This window comes from Abramis brama (assembly GCF_963993115.1).
Source record: "Abramis brama genome assembly, chromosome: 23".
Classification (NCBI taxonomy): Eukaryota; Metazoa; Chordata; class Actinopteri; order Cypriniformes; family Leuciscidae; genus Abramis; species Abramis brama.
Genome location: NC_139985.1, coordinates 18,786,228 through 18,802,677, shown reverse-complemented (window position 1 = coordinate 18,802,677; position 16,450 = coordinate 18,786,228). Strand labels below are relative to the sequence as shown.

Here is a 16,450-nt window from a genome sequence, read left to right as displayed (position 1 = left end):
CTGGCGGCTTCAGTTCTCATCAATGGAAGAGAGCGAAGGGGCGTCGTCCATCTTTTTTTACAGTCTATGGTCTGTATATATCCGTATGCATCCGAAATGATACCAAATCGGATGTATGTTGTGGACGTATACTTCCGTGCTACAGCCATTTGTTGCCATGGCAAGTAATCCCATCAAAGGTTTTTTCAAGAGAACATTTTCACACCTTTGTACACCTTTTGGCCTTCCCCCCTTCCTCCCATTACCCAGACCACTATTGGAGGACAGGACACATTGAAAACCCAGGAAAGTGATTTGATTGGTTACTTTTAGAACATAGCCCACCCTAGGCCTTATCGCACAGTGATTTGATTGGTTGTAGGCCAGCTATGCAGATTTTGCTCAGTATACACTAATCCCCCCTTCCCCCAATTTTAATACATTCAAATCTAATTTTAAAAACACACACAAAGATCAATGAGAAAGTCTGACATTTCTAAACAAAAAAAACAGTTGATCTGTAGTTTATTTTCATAAGTGAATTAAGTACAGAAAATTATCAACAATTTAGGAATACAAAATCATTCTAAAAGTTATTACAAAAGATTTATTGCAAATTGACACCAAGGTTTATGCACAAAAACAAATTTAGAATTGTGACGAGCCACACCAGGCCGTAACTTCTCAGAAGTGATTGAACAAGTGGTGCAGTCTTTCTCCAAACCATCTGAGGACAAACTTCCCTACTGGGTGTGGGCTGAACCTTTTAGTCTACAGAAGGACCCTGTGATGATAAAGTATCTGCTATGTATGGAGTAGAAAGTAAGAGGATGGATTTTACTGAATAATGCTGAAAAGCAAACGCTGGAGTAAGAAGCCATGAAAGGGTTGTAGATTTTTAATGAGATCAGTTATGACGCCTGTCCCTCCAGCTCCGACGCGGGGGTGTCTGGCTCTTCATCATTGTAGATGTTCTCAGCCTAAACGAGAGAAGTTTATGATATCAGTGCAAAGTCCTAATATCAAATACATAAATAAATGGAAATCTTAAGAATGTACAGTTTTGCTGTACTTACCATCTGCCATACTTGCATAATGTTGTCCTCTGACACAGAACAGATTACCCAGGGTTCATTTGGGTTCCAGGAGAAATCTGAGATCTTAGCTGTGTGCCCACCATGAATGAACTGCCAAAACAAACAAAAGTGGATTATTAGACTGTCAAAACTGGCATGCAAAATTGTACATGCATTGAAATTCTATCAATATTTTCAAGCTTCAATAATGATACACATCATAACAGTAATCCACATGAATCAAGCGGTTTAATCCAAGGCTTCTAAAGAGACAAGATTTTGAATCTAATTTTGATTCTATATTTTATACTTAATCCATTACCATTACAATTATCTCACTTAAATGCTTGCTCACTCAATGTATTTGTGTTTTTACAATGGGGTAATGTTGTTGCGCAATAGCTTACACAGCGCACAAGGAAGCTTGGTTTCAAACTTTAAATTTCATTTACATAAAAATACAAACAGTCAATAATAAAATAAGAAAAAAAGAAACAAAATCACAAACAATAGCACAAATAAATACAATAGAATAAATATACAAATGGAAGAAATAGTGCTTTATGTTTTTCAGGTACTGTAAGTCTAATAGTAGTATTCAGGTAAGAAATACTACAGAAATTGAAGTAATCAAATGTAAAATAACACTGGATTTTCTTCATTGTAAAAAATAAATACAGATTAATCCTTACAATTAAAGTTAAAAGTTATTCAGCGAGTGATTTTCTCTTTTCTTTTGTTCATTGATTAACAGGAATATTAGGCTGCTGTCACATTAAGACTGAATGCATGGATCCAATACACCGATACACATCCATTTTCTTCGGTTTACCTTCAATCAAGACACAGCCGACTGCGTTTATGTAAATACTTGCCAAGATGAGCATTTTGACAATTTTCTCAAGCTGTTTAAGAGGCAGCTTTATGTGTGTGCGCTTTGACTGTGACTGTGAAATCTGTGAGTAGTAGTAAAATGATGCGCTATACCCACAATCCCACATTGAAATTCATGCGCTATAACACCAACACTATCAGAGTGCATTGAGACGAGTGAGTAAGAGGAGGCGTGCGTGTGTGTGTGTGTGTGTGTCAACTCGCTGTCGGAGAGAACAGAGAGCAATAAAGCGCAGATGGTATCGATGTGTTGATACGGCAGAAATTTAATATTGGACCCTATTTAACTTGAGTTAAATTTACCATTTCTGACAACACTACTCAAGATAATAATACTTTTATTCAGAAAGGATGTATTAAATTGATCAAAATTGACAGTAAATACATTTCTTACAAAGATTTCTATTTTAAATAAATGCTTTCTTTTGAACTTTCTATTCATCAGAATGATTCTCTTCATTTAGAATTTCTATTCAGTCAGAATCCTGAAAAAAATGCATCAAGTAACACAACTTTTTTTCAATATTGATAAAAATGTATCTTGACCATCAAATCAGCATATTAGAATGATTTTTGAAGGATCATGTAACTCTGCAGACCGGAGTAATGATGATAATTTCAGCTTGGCTATTCAGGAATGAATTGCAGCATTTTATATTAAATAGAAATCTGTTATTTTAAATTGTAATATTCCACAGTATTACTGTCAAAAACTGTATTTTTGATCAAATAAATGCAGCTTTGATGAGCATAAGAGACATTTAAACCCCCAAAAATTTTAAAATATATATTAATTAAATATGTTATTTACACTTGTATTCAACTTTATACTAAAATAGAGTGTGATCAATAGTGTGTGTTTTTTGCTGTGGTATTGAAATAGTTACCAATAATCATATCATTATAGCTCCATCTGTCACAATAAATATTTTCAGCAAATCTATCTCGACTCACCAGCAGCTCAGGTGGCCCGTCCTCGGCGTCCTCCGCAGACTGCTCTTCTCCAATTTTACTAGAGGACATAAATGTAACAAAGCAATCAATATAAGATAAAAGCATTTGTGGATCCAAATACAGTTAGCACAAATGAACGGTTCAAATTAAACCAGGAATGAGCATCAAGAAAGAAAAAAAGTATATTTTCAGGATCAATTATAAAAGAGTAGTAATGCCATACCTCAGGTCCCAAACATTGAGGCGTCTGTCTGTGCCACTGGAGGCCAGGATGGTCTCGTTATGAGGAGACCACTGGACCTGTCAAGAGAATCAGCATTATTATTATCATTATCATCATCACTACACTATTGCTAACGGATTGCATGTTGTTATATTGTAACAGAATCTTGAGTTACCTGGAAGATTTCATCCTTATGTGACTCAAAAGAGTGAAGCTTCAACTTCAGGTTGCGCAGATCCCACAATGCAACAGTCTACAGCCATAAACAAACAGTGAGCATGTCATTTTTTTTCTAAATCATGCACAATATTAAATAGACTATACTTTAAAAGCTTATGCATTAGGCTGTATGCATACATCAAAACTGATGTGTACTTTGGGCTTAAACAGATAGTTCACACAAAAATGATAATTCTGTTATTAATTACTCACCCTCATGTTGTTCCAAACCCGTAAGGCTTCCGTTCATCTTCAAAGCACAAAATATATTTTTGATAAAATCTGAAAGATTTGTCTGCACAACTACCACTTTGATGTTTCAAAAAGTTTATAAAAAAGATTGTAAACCAATCCATATGAATCGAGCGGTTTAGTCCAATTTTTTTTAAGAGACTCGATCGCTTTATATGATAAACAGATTTAATTTAGGCTTTAATTCATATATAAACATTGATCAGCAAACACAAACAGAAGCTCAACCGAACTTGACATGCGAGAATGAACCTCATTGTTTCTCGCATGTCAAACGAACATGCTTGAGCTTCCGTTTACCACAACTGATGTGTGAGTTGATGAATGTTAATATGTGAATAAAAGCCTAAATTCAATCAGTTTATCATATAAAGCGATCAAATCTCTTCAGAACATTTGGACTAAACCATTCAATTCATCTGGATTCGTTTTACGATCTCTTTATTAACTTTTTGTCAAAGTGGTAGTTCTGTAGACTGTCAATAGAGGGACAGAAATCTCTAAGATTTCATTAAAAATATCTTAATTTGTGCTTTGAAGATGAACGAAAGTCTTATGGGTTTGGAACGACATGAGGGCGAAAAATTAATGACAGAATTTCTATTTTTGGGTGAACTAACTCTTTAAGGGGATTGTGTCCCCTCCGCATGAGGACGGATCTCTAAAGCAAATTCTTCCTACAGATGAGTGTGCATGTGTGATTATGTAGATCGCAACATGTACAGACCTTGTCTGCTGAGCCACTGGCCAGAATAAACTCGCTGTATGGGTTGAAGGACAGGCAGTTGACTTCGGCCGTGTGGGCGTCCACAGAGTGACTGGGCTTTGATGTGTTATTGGATCGTGTGTCCCAGCTGTAGAAGACAGACATTTCATAGTGTAATACAACTTAAAGGGTTAGTTCACCCCAAAAATAAAAATTCTGTCAGTAATTACTCACCCTCATGTTGTTCCAACCCCGTAAGGCTTTCGTTCATCTTCGGAACACAAATTCAGATATTTTTGATTAAATCTAAAAGAGCTGTCTCACTACTCCATTGGCTTCTATGTTATTGAAACTTGCCAGCCCAGAAAGTTAGTAAAGACAATGTAACAGCACAGCGCAAGGTCAGAACGTAGGCTCACTATTGGCTGAAGCTGGTCATGTGTGTGATGCTGGCCAATAGTGAGCCTACATTCTGACGTTGCGCTGTGCTGTTACACTACATGAACTCACGTCAGACGCCCACACAGAAGAAAATGAATAGTTGAATAAAGTCGGTATTTTGGGGGGTTTTTTGCACACAAAAAGTCCAAATAAATGTGAGCACTGTGCATTTGTACTAGAAGATATGCATTCATTTTGCGTTCATTTGTAAAGGACAAACAAAAATGGATCATTTTTAAATCCATAAAATAACTAATTTTACATTCTGTTTACATTACATTATGAAAAACATAACATTTTAAATGATGTGCTGTTGACTTCTGCCTTGTTCACATTCTTGCACATGAGGATTCAAAAGAGAACTTTTGTTTTCCTTTTTAATTTCGGTATGATAGAACTGTTGCAATTATTTATTTTGACAACTAATATAGAAAGTTCAACTTTTTGACAAACTCAGAATTGGTTGAATAGTTCATTGATTATGGACTTCCGGCTGACATGTGCGGGGAGTAGCAGCATTTCGCCCGTGCTCCCACAGTTTTCAATTTAAAGTTTTTTTTTTTGGCCCAACAACGACTTGATTATCCAGTTAATCAGTCAGCTTACTACTTTGAAACTTTCTGGGCGAAAATGGCTTCGAAATCTAGACAAAACACCAAGAAAGACGAAGTTAAGAAAGACGAAACACAGACTAGCGGGAATTTAGCAGATATTGCTACCCTGACGACGCTGCTGGAAGAACACAGGGCGGCATTGTCTTCGGAATTTAAATCAGCATTCTCCACCTTGGAATCGAGACTGGACATTTTACATACAACGGTAAACGACCACGAGCAGAGACTTTGCTCACTTGAAGCAAATGCGGACACTAGCGGCCTGAGCGTCGGAGCCCTAGAGTCGAAGTTTGCGGCTTTAACTGACGAACACGCTAAACTCAAAGCCAAGGTTATGGATCTAGAAGGGAGGAGCCGCAGAAATAACATACGAATCTTTGGCTTACCTGAGACGATTGAGGGCCCTCGTCCGACTACTTTTTTTTCGGAGCTCTTAGTGGAAATTTTTGGTGCAAGCCTATTTACCTCTCCTCCTGATTTGGATCGTGCCCATCGCGCCCTCACAGCGAAACCAAAGTCGGGGGAGAGACCTAGGTCTGTGATAATTCGTTTTCACAAGTTCCAGACCAAGGATTTGGTGATTCGCGAAGCCCGCAAGCTAAGAGGAAAGCTTCAATATCGCGGTAATCCGGTCTTCATCAATGAGGACTACAGTCCCGAAGTTTTGGAGATGCGTGCCGAATATCGAGCGGTGATGAAGGAGCTGTACCAGCTTGGTCTGAGACCATCTCTTCATTTCCCATCTAAACTTTTCATCACGACGTCGGATGGTAAGAAGAGGCGGTTGTCGTCAGTTCATGAGGCTGGTGAGTTTATTAAAACCCACCGGCGTGAGTCGACAGAAGCTACATGAGCAGTTGACTTTTCTGACTAACGCTACTCGCGTCTACTCGTCTCACACGATGCTGGGTTCCGGATTTAATTTTTATTTTTTCATTTATATTATCATCTAGTATACAATATCTGGACACCGAAGTTCGTAGCTATTTTTTATGATATACAAGATGCGTAGTTTTCACTCTTTTCGCTCATCTTGCTCCTGGATGATCATAAGACTGACAAGACCGTAATTTTTGTACATCTGCTGCCCAGGAGAACTTTTATGCAGACTGTTAAGGGTCATACAACGTTGTTTTGTGTTACTGGTAGTTTGATTTTGATCAGTTTTTGTTTTTCATTCATGGGCTAAAATACATATTTTTGTGGAGCCGGGGTCCTTTGTGCAATTTGATAGTAAATTTTGTAATTTTGAGAAATTGCATTGAGATGCTGATGTTTAGCAGGTTCTCTGCGTGGTTCTGGGTTGATATGTTAAGAATGGGATTTAGGATTTTGAAATGGGTTTTTGTTTCTCTTTCTTTTTTGAATGCTATGGCTTTCCAAATTGCTTTATTGTGTTTTATTTTATTTTCCTTGAAGTGTTTCTTTTCTCCTTTATTTTTTTGCGTTTGGCTCAGATTTGAAACTGTCGTGTGGCCGATTGATAATGGCTAAGATTAAAGAGAGTTCCAGTATTAGTTTCTTATCATGGAATGTTAAAGGGGTGAACAATAATATTAAAATTAACCGCATTATGTCTCATCTCCAACATCTTCGGGGGGATGTGTTCTTTCTTCAAGAAACCCATCTTAAGACAAGTGATATTCAGCGGCTTAAAAGAGCATGGGTGGGCCATTTATATCATTCAAATTTTAGTGCTCGAGCAAGAGGTGCTGCTATTCTTATTCACAGAAGTATCCCTTTCGAGTTGGCTAGTGTTTTGTCCGATCCTAATGGACGTTATGTCCTAATTACTGGCAAACTCAGAGATGTGCCTATCATTATGGCAAGTATTTATGCCCCTAACTGGGATGATGACAAGTTTATATCCAATTTCTTTTCATCCATTTCTGATATTGACAGAAGACATGTTATAATAGGGGGTGATTTTAACTTTGTTCAAGACACTGTTTTAGATCGATCCTCGAGCAGACCTTGTGTATCAACTAACTCGGCCAAAACTTTGAATACCTTTGCTGGGCGATTGGGCCTGTCCGATCCCTGGAGATCAAAATTTCCCACGAATAGGGCCTACTCATTTTTCTCCCACGTTCATCAGTCATATTCACGAATAGATTTTTTCCTATTAGACAATAGACTACTTTCAAACCTATCGAGCTGTGAGTATCACAGCATTGTCATTTCAGATCATGCACCCACTTCTGTTGACGTTAATATTTCCCAGTTTACACATTCTCCCAAACAGTGGCGCTTCCCCTCTCTCTTTCTGGCTAGTGATGATTTCAAGAAATTTTTGGCTGAGCAAATAGCCCTATTTTTTGAGGTCAACGATATGCCAATTATTAATAGAGGGACTCTCTGGGAAACATCTAAGGCATATTTGAGAGGTATGATAATTTCTTATTCTTCTGGTAATAACAAGGCTGACAAGCTTAAATTAGATACAATCCTTAAGGACCTACAAAGTTTAGATCATCAGTATGCTGTTGATCCAAATAAAGATCTGTATAAAGAACGCCTTCGTTTACAAACGGAATTTGATCTTTTGACCACGAATAAGGCTGAAGTGCAGTTGCTTAAATCTAAGCAATGTTTTTTTGAACTAGGTGATAAGGCAGGTAAATTATTAGCTCATCAAGCCAGAGCATCAGCAGCATCAAGGCTGATTAATGGAATAAGGTCGCCACAAGGAGACGCGTTTCATGATCCACATAAAATTAATAACATTTTCCTAGAGTTTTACTCAGGCCTTTATACTTCTGAGCTTTCCTTATGTTCTGATTGTGGGGAATGGCCCTTGGATAAGATCACTTTTCCCAACATTGATAGTAACATGGCTAAGACCCTTGGTGACCCAATATCAGTTTCTGAGGTGGTGGAAGCTATCAAACTTTTACAGAACGGCAAGTCACCAGGCCCTGACGGGTTAACTACGGAGTTTTATAAAGCATTTTCTACATCCCTCGCACCTGCATTACAGAATATGTTTAACGAGTCTTTTTCTAAAGGCTGCCTGCCTCCCACCCTGTCGTTAGCGTCAATCACTTTGATTGCTAAAAAAGACAAAGACCCTTTACTGTGTAGCAGCTATAGACCCATTTCACTTTTGAATGTGGACTATAAAATTTTAACTAAGATTTTAGCGTTGCGTTTACAACAAGTCTTGCCCCAAATAATTTCGGATGACCAAACAGGTTTTATGATTGGAAGACATTCTTTCTTTAATACAAGGAAACTTTTCAATATCCTCAATATGCCTAGTTCAGATGTGCCAGAAGTGGTTCTGGCACTAGACGCGGAAAAGGCGTTTGATAGAGTCGAGTGGGGATATCTATTTCGTATAATGGAAAGCTTTGGTTTTGATGATCGTTTTATTTCCTGGATCAAACTATTGTATGTCTCCCCACAGGCATCTATTTTAACTAATGGTGTGGTTTCACCACCTTTTTTGCTTCAGAGGGGCACTAGGCAGGGCTGCCCTTTGTCGCCTTTGCTTTTTGCCATTGCCATTGAGCCCTTAGCTATCTGGCTTCGTGAAGATGTAAATTTTAAAGGTATAAATCGGCTAGGTAGAGAGTATAAATTATCCCTATATGCAGACGATCTTCTACTCTTTATTTCTGATCCAGAGACTTCTGTTCCCGTTATTCTGAACATTTTAAACCATATCGGTAAAATTTCAGGGTATAAGATTAATTTTCATAAGAGTGAGTTGTTCCCTGTAAATTCTTTGGCGAATAACCTTGCACACTCACTTCTACCATTTAAATGGGCGGCTGATGAATTTAAGTATCTGGGTATTACTGTGACCAAATCTTTAACTGGAATGTATGTTTCTAATTTTGTCCCCTTACTTAAAAAGGTTGAGTCTGACATGGAACGTTGGGCTAACCTCCCTCTTTCTCTTGCTGGGCGTATAAGCCTAATCAAGATGACTGTTCTTCCCAAGTTTTTGTATTTATTTCAGCATATTCCAATTTTTCTTAAGAAAAAGTTTTTTATGGATTTGGACAAACGAATAATTTCCTTTTTATGGGGAAATAGACCAGCTCGAATTAAGAAATCAGTTTTAGAGCTCCCTAAAAACAAGGGAGGTCTTGCACTCCCAAACTTTTTGCACTATTATTGGGCCTGCAATATCCAGAAAATTGTATACTGGAGGAACAATCTGAATTCTGAACCCCCTTGCTGGGCCTACCTGGAACAATCCTCAGCGCGCCTCTCTCTGCACTCAGTTATATGCTCTCAACTACCATTGCCTACCAACATTAGTTCAAATTTAGTAGTATCTCACTCAGTTAAGATATGGACTCAATTTAGAAAACAGACTGGGTTGCATAGGTCTTCTACACTCTCTCCGATAATTAAAAACCACAGTTTTGCACCCTCTAATATGGATGAGGCGTTTCGAATATGGTTTGATAAAGGCATAAGGACCATTGATGATCTCTATGAGTGTGGAGTTTTCTCGTCCTTTAATAACCTTTCCAAAAGATTTGACTTACCTAATTCCCACTTATTTCGTTTCTTTCAAGTCAGGCATTTTGTGCAAAAACTATTCCCTCACTTTCCGAATCGCCCCCCTGAATCGCCATTGGATGACTTCTTAAAGCTTGAACCACATTCAAAACACTGTATTTCTGTAATTTATAATTTGATTCACAATAATAATCCAGCCTCTACAAGTAGGGCCAGAGCGGCATGGGAGGGAGACTTGGGATTTGAAATCTCTGATGAACATTGGGAGCGCATTCTTGCTCTCATACACACATCATCTATAAGTGCAAGACATGGCCTGATACAGTGTAAGATTCTACATAGGGTTTACTATACAAATGCTAAACTTGCTAAAATATACCCATCTGTCAGCGATGCATGTAATAGGTGCAAGCAATCACCAGCAGATCTCATTCATATGTTATGGGGATGCCCTAAATTATATGACTATTGGACTAAAATATTCAAAATTCTGAGAGAAGCCTTCGCCATAGATCTTAACATAAATCCTCTTCTGGCCATCTTTGGGATGACCGTTGAAGTTAACCTTTCTGTAACGGTTCAAAAGGCTCTAGCCTTTACTACTCTGCTAGCAAGACGTCTCATACTTCTGAAGTGGAAACATGCCTCACCCCCTTCTTTTGATTCATGGCTGAAAGAAGTGTTCACTTGCATTAAATTGGAAAAAATCAGACTGTCACAGACGGGATCTTTAAGGACCTTTGATAAACTGTGGCGCCCCTTTTTAGACTATTTACTAGCTAATTCTCAAGACACTTAAGCTGAGCATCCTCTGATGATTTATTTATTTTATTTTGAAAATGCTTTAAGATATCAATATTGTATTTTTATTTATTTATTTATTTTTTTTTTTTTTTATTTATTATTATTATTATTATTATTATTATTATATATGTATATGTTTTATTTTATTTATTTATTTATTTTTTTTTATTGGAGGCTGTAGGTTGTTTACTTGAGGGAGGGTTTTAATGGGGTATTAACAGGGAGGGTTTTAATGGGGTATTAACAGTGTGGAACGATTACTTTATAAAATCATTGTTATTATACGTTGACTTGATGTTCCCAGCAGAAAAACCAATAAAGAAATTTAAATTAATAGTTCATTGATTATAAAAAAACGCATTGAAGGTTGAATAATCTTTGGACTACAGTATTTATCTGCATGTTATCTCATCCATGAAGATGCAACAATGTAGAACAAGCTATTGGAGATTTTGAGAACCAGAACCAAGCTAACTGAGCAAGTTGAACTTTAGCTATAGTGTGTGCCCTTTTATTACTATTTAATTCATTTTAATATGAGGTGGTGGGTAATAAAAAAAAAATAAATAAATAAATTCACTCAGTATGCTGTCGGACCGGGACAAACCTCACCTTCTGCCACTGTCCTGTTTGCTTCGGCTCTCCGAAACATCACCACTCCACCTCCATTCAGCGCTGTACGAGCCGCTGCTGCTCAGCCTAGACGACTCTCTGCATAACCGCCTCTCCACATTGTCCTCAGAGATGGACAAAGATGATGATGAGTCTGGAAAATTTTAGAATTTCAAATTTATTTTTTTGTTGTTGTTGATAATATTAATAATCAATGTAAGGATTGGTCAAAGCCTATTCTGAGTGTTTCGATGAAGTGAACGGACGTCCATCATCTGGGTTCTTCTGGCTGCCGCTCTGCCACTCTCTCTTCCTGTGAGCCGGACCTGTCAGAACAGAAACAGACAACTCAGAAGACAAAGACTGTGTTAAATATCCATGAAGCTCCTGGATCGGTGTCTGGGTCGGGTCTGGCAGCGGATCCTGATCACGGTCATCGGAACCGGGTCTCCAAACCTCCTGACCAGCTCTCTGAGAGAAAGCAGCTCTCCTGGATCTGGAGTGGCCTGAGGCTGGAATATTTCACACATCACATAGTATTAATGTTTTAATAATAACCAATACTCAATGTCAGTGGTCAATTACAAATTGTTACTATACATAACTTTAGTTACTCAAATTGAAAAGTTGATTTCTTATGCAAGGAACCAAATACATGTGATAAAATTTACATCGCACAAGTTTCTACACATTAATTTACTTAATCAATGTACAACAACATACCATAAACAAATAAAAAAAACTAAAGCACTCACCTCCTATTCCTCCCATGTGAGCAATCGACAGCCTCCTCAAATCTTATGGAATTATTTTTGTGCCTATAATAAAGAACAGAACTTTTCAAGAAACTAATGAAAATATCAATTGAAACTGAATAAAATACCTTTGAAACTGAAAAAGACAGCTTCTGTGACTTCGTTTTTAATATAATGCATGGTTTGCTAACTGTTTTCTCATCTTTTTTTTTTTGAGAAACAATTGATAATAATCCTCTGTCTCTGTTACACTTCCTCACACCTGAAATCACTGATCGAGTGAATCTCCTGAACTCCTCCGATCTACAGTAGATCATTTCTAATCCATTTGTTGTGACATCTGCTCTAACGTGGGCCGTTTCGTTGGATCCCGGGCTAGGCACTGGCTAATCAGATCTCTGCATTCTGCACAAATGTTAATAAGGAGAGAGCTGGTTAGTCATGACCATGTGACTTGGCATCTATGAAAACAGCATCTAAAACGTGATTAATATCATGTAAAATGTTCCTCATCTTTACTTTAAAAGTGAAGTATGTGGTTTCTGCGACACCTAGCGGAATTAGCAAAGGCCCCTTTTGTGCAATCGCGTCGTCCCCAACTTAAACATCACAAACCCAGCTCTTACTTGCTCTTGTGAAGGCATGTTTCAGGTCCAACATATTAGGAATACTTTTAGCTGTGTTGCATTTGTCTTTCTGAAAATGTGTGTTTCTGAATGGGAGCATGATGATGCTGTATGGTATTGAAGCATGCTTTGTAGCGTGTAGCAAGACAATGCTCTGTTCACTTTGACGTGTTCATGACCTGTTTAATCTTTGAAGGTAGCCTATAAATGCAGCGAATTTCGGCTTTCACTTCTGTAACTAAAGCTGAATTTCTAAAAGCGGTGTGTTTATCAGTGTTTTCAATATTATTCACTCACCTCTGGATAAGTTGGAATTCTGAAATGTAACTTTAGCTTCTATGATTTCTGTTTCACTGCAAAAAGGAAGAGATGCGTTCACCATCTGATAAAACATCACTCCTAGAGCCCAGACATTTGCTGGGACGGCGTGGAATCTGGGTTCTGTGAAGACTTCAGGTGGGCAGTGATCCTGTCTTCCTGTAAGTACGACATTTGCACATTGTTGAGCTTTTTTTCTTAAAGCGTCACTACATTCAGGTTTCCACGCTCTCAAAATGCTCACCAACGTATATGTCGCTCTCGTAGCCCTCACTACTGAATAGCTGACCGCAGCCAAAGTCTATCAGCTTGAGGAATAATGAGCTTCTCTTCAACAGGAAATTCTGCGCTTGAATGTCATTATGAAAAACGCCATGCTCGATGCAGTGTTGTACTGCCAGCACAGCCTGTCCCATTAAGTCCCATACTATTGTTTCGCACACTTCAGGATTATGACGAGTGATGAAGTCCAGCAAGCTCTCGCAGGGTTCGGGGAACTCCATGATGAGAGTGAATTTGCGAGGATGTTCAAACCACTCGAATAGTTGTATGACGTAGGGGCTTATGGGTTCTCGTCTCATCATTAGCAGGAGCGCCACTTCTGTAATGAGAGGTTCAGGATGTCCAGGCTAGAGAAAAGCAGTAGACAGAAGGCAAGCTGGGTAAAAACCTGACGAAAACATGTCATTTTTAAACATACTTTTCTTTGATCTTTTTAGATACGTTGAAAAGAACCTCAAAAGAGCTCAAAGTTTTTTCTTTTGTGCCTCTAGACTTATTTGTCAATCACATTTACACCTAGTGCGCCCTGTTTAAGTGTATTAACTACAGCAATCTGCACTTAAACAACTAAATACATATTCAGGTTTTGGCCGACTTACAATATCAAGATAAAGGAAATTGTCAAACTTGCGCATCCGCTTGATGGCAACCTGCCAAAAAAAAAAAAAGAGTTTCAGTAACAGTATTCCAGCACATGACCTTGCGCTAAGTATTAAACCATCTGTAAATGTTTTGAATATGTTTTGATGCACGCAAAACCAAAATGTTTGCACAATTCGGGAAGATTTACCTTTTTGCCATCAAATTTGCGTGTTCCCCTGTACACACTGCCAAACATTCCACATCCAATCATCTGTCCCGCTTTATAGAGAGACTCAAAGGACTCTGAAAAACAAACAGAAAAATATGGGAAATATATACGAGATAAAATATCAGTCCTGGTTGTGTCGATAAAATAATGTTAATATGGGGAAAATAATATGAATATTCTCTGAAAACAAGCCGTAAGATATTTTTAGTGGAAAACAAGACGACAACACTGTTTAAAATAATGTCGGAGAAATAAGGACTGGCGATTTACCATTATTTGGCTCGACGTCGCAGAGATATTGTGCAGCGGATGATGGATCAGGATCAGGTGATGATGGATCAGGATCAGGTGATGATGGATCAGGTGATGATGGATCAGGATCAGGCTCTGGCTCCAGATCTGCTGTAGGGAGAAAAGGCTCCACAACATCCACAGCACAACTGTGGCAACAGCAGCAGAAAAAACCCTTCACAGCCGTCCATACCCTGTTGAGGAAACGACCAATTCTTTTCCTCTTCCTTGTAGGTTTTTCTGAAATGAAGAGAAACATCTCTGATGTCAAATTAATGATATCATGACATAACTTACATTTTACTGTTAAATTATTATCTGTAATGTTAAAAATCCAAAGTAATGGAAATATTTCCAAGCTACCCACCTGACTTCTGCTAAATGCCTACATAAATGTCCCAAAATCGTATTTCACAATATCAAAAGTCCTTTTATTTCACAATTTTTATTAATCACATAAAATAATAATGTAATCCTCTGCACGACGGCCATTTTGACAATTTTGTGAGTATTTGACAATTCAAGTGCAATAAGTCAGAAATATAATTCTACTGGGAATGGAATGCTGTCTGAGAATCGTCTTTCTGTGCGCGTGTTTCTGGTGTGTGTATAAATAAAGTTTTCTAATTAAGTTAAGCAATCGTTATTTCTAAATTTTCCCTGAACGTTCATAACGTCCAGTTTTTTTCAATGTTTCAAAAATGTTTTTTCTTGGTTAAAGGAACATTATATTTAATAATTTTGCATTATGGGAATGCTACTTTTGAATGTTCTCTTAATGCTCTGAAAATGTTCCAATTAAAATATATATAAAAAAAAAATTAAAAAAAATCAGAAAGCAAAATTCAGCTGAGCACCAGTAAATGTGACCGGACATTAACATGCTAAAAACTTGAAGCAGTTTTGCATGGAATAGCAAAATCTCTATCTGTACACATTACACTGCCCAGCCTTATTTCAGTCTCACCTGTTGAGCTCTTGTTCACAGGAGAATTCTCCATGGCACCCTGAGCAGTTCGGCCACTTGAAGTCTCTGTCGGCTCGACGGCAACTTGACCCGGGAGTGGATGGCACCGCCACCACGCTTCCATGCTGTCGGACCGGGACAAACCGCAGCTGCTGCCACTGTCCTGTTTGCTTCGGCTCTCCGAAACATCACCACTCCACCTCCATTCAGCGCTGCACGAGCCGCTGCTGCTCAGCCTAGACGACTCTCTGCATAACAGCCTCTCCACATTGTCCTCAGAGATGGACAAAGATGATGATGAGTCTGGAAAATTTCAGACATCAAAAACTGTTTTTTTTTCTTCTTTTTTTGTAATAATATTTATAATCAATGTAAAAATTGGTCAAAGCCTATTCTGACCTCTGCGAGAGTGTTCCGATGAAGTGGACAGGCGTCCATCATCTGGGCTCTTCTGGCTGCCGCTCTGCCACTCCTTCTTCCTGTGAGCCGGACCTGTCAGAACAGAAACAGACATACTAAATACTATTACTAATATACTATTTCACATAGTTAGTATTAATGGTTTAATAACAACAACCAATACTAAATGTCAGTTGACAAATTGACAATTACAAATTGTTACAATAGATAACTTTAGTTACTCAAATTGAAAAGTTGATTTCACATGCAAGGAATCAAATACATGTGATCACTTAGCTGGGAAAATTGGGGGATCAAATTTACCTTGCACAAGTTTCTTCACACTTACTCAATCATTGTACAACAATATTATACCATAACATACATTTACAAATAAAAAACCAAAGCAATCACCTCCTCTTCCCCCCATGTGAGCCATCGATCCTCCAATCTGCAATAAAAACAATACAAAAAACAATACAAAAAGAACAAAATACAACTCTCCTCAGAAATGCAACAACAATAATAATAATAATAATAAAATAATAAACAAAAAAAAGAAATAAAACGCCAAACTCCTTCTAACGTAAAGAACAATTAAATAAAAGTCTCCACAAAAACAATATGAACTCTTTAAAAAATAAAAATGTGTAAAGGATATATGCGTATATATGCGCCGATCTTCTAGAATAAAAGTCTCTTCTCCGCTTCAGCTTCACAAGATTTGGATAGAAAATACTTTGCAAAA

General features: G+C 37.8%; 2 protein-coding genes across 2 annotated transcripts; both read right to left on the bottom strand.

Moving 5' to 3' along the window:
• Positions 1–487: 487 nt before the first annotated feature.
• On the bottom strand, positions 488–12,024 carry LOC311074600 (histone-binding protein RBBP7-like; the record flags this gene model as incomplete). Its single annotated transcript, XM_084101304.1, has 9 exons — positions 488–959; positions 1,056–1,166; positions 2,904–2,961; positions 3,127–3,203; positions 3,302–3,379; positions 4,325–4,451; positions 11,254–11,407; positions 11,520–11,765; positions 12,009–12,024. The coding sequence occupies 9 exons, from the start codon at positions 12,022–12,024 to the stop codon at positions 891–893; spliced, it is 936 nt and encodes a 311-aa protein (XP_083957430.1). The 3' UTR covers positions 488–890.
• On the bottom strand, positions 11,873–16,450 carry LOC311074272 (serine/threonine-protein kinase pim-2-like). The gene is made up of 8 exons (XM_084100748.1): positions 15,304–16,450; positions 14,316–14,576; positions 14,025–14,119; positions 13,834–13,884; positions 13,197–13,581; positions 12,932–13,111; positions 12,271–12,413; positions 11,873–12,071 (listed from the first exon to the last, which is right to left on the bottom strand). Exons 1-7 carry the CDS (start codon positions 15,425–15,427, stop codon positions 12,328–12,330), a joined length of 1,182 nt encoding a protein of 393 aa, XP_083956874.1. The 5' UTR covers positions 15,428–16,450; the 3' UTR covers positions 11,873–12,071; positions 12,271–12,327.